The sequence below is a fragment of the Spea bombifrons genome, chromosome 1 (assembly GCF_027358695.1).
Source record: "Spea bombifrons isolate aSpeBom1 chromosome 1, aSpeBom1.2.pri, whole genome shotgun sequence".
In the NCBI taxonomy this organism is placed as follows: Eukaryota; Metazoa; Chordata; class Amphibia; order Anura; family Pelobatidae; genus Spea; species Spea bombifrons.
In genome coordinates, this window is record NC_071087.1 from 92,315,998 (window position 1) to 92,316,442 (window position 445).

Below are 445 nucleotides of genomic sequence, written 5' to 3' on the forward strand. Positions count from 1 at the left end.
ATTTGTGGGTGGCATCGCCTGGCTTGGAATGCATTGCAGGAAAATCACATTTTCAAAATATTACAAGACCAATAACAATGTTACTTGATACAGTTATGGTTCTTTTGTTGTATTTTTATACTGTTTGTTGCACGCACATAGGTTGTGTCTTTAATAATATTAAACATTTATACAGTAGTACACTAAGGCCTGGGTAGATTCCAGCTGGAACTAGAACTCCCAAAAAGCAGATGATTTAAAGGATCAGTACTCCGAGAACAGAAGTATTCTTTTAACTACTCTGCAACCAATGTGTTAACCTGTCGGAGAAAACATTCATAATCAATTCTGCAGGAACAGGCGAGGTGACACTTTTCAAAACTGTAAATAATTATTGTTATTTTCTTGTGTACTATAAAGCTAACAGTGTTTCATAGTCTTGAAATGTGTATGTTATTTATTAAAT

General features: G+C 33.9%; 1 protein-coding gene across 1 annotated transcript in view; it reads left to right on the top strand.

Annotated features, from left to right (window-relative positions):
• Positions 1-220, top strand: part of CNTLN (centlein) — a 133,158-nt gene extending 132,938 nt beyond the window's left edge. Inside the window, exon 27 of the mRNA XM_053465893.1 lies at positions 1-220. This exon is cut by the window's left edge and continues 101 nt beyond it. Coding sequence (XP_053321868.1) covers position 1 — 1 coding nt within the window. The 3' untranslated portion in view covers positions 2-220.
• The last annotated feature ends 225 nt before the right edge of the window (positions 221-445 follow it).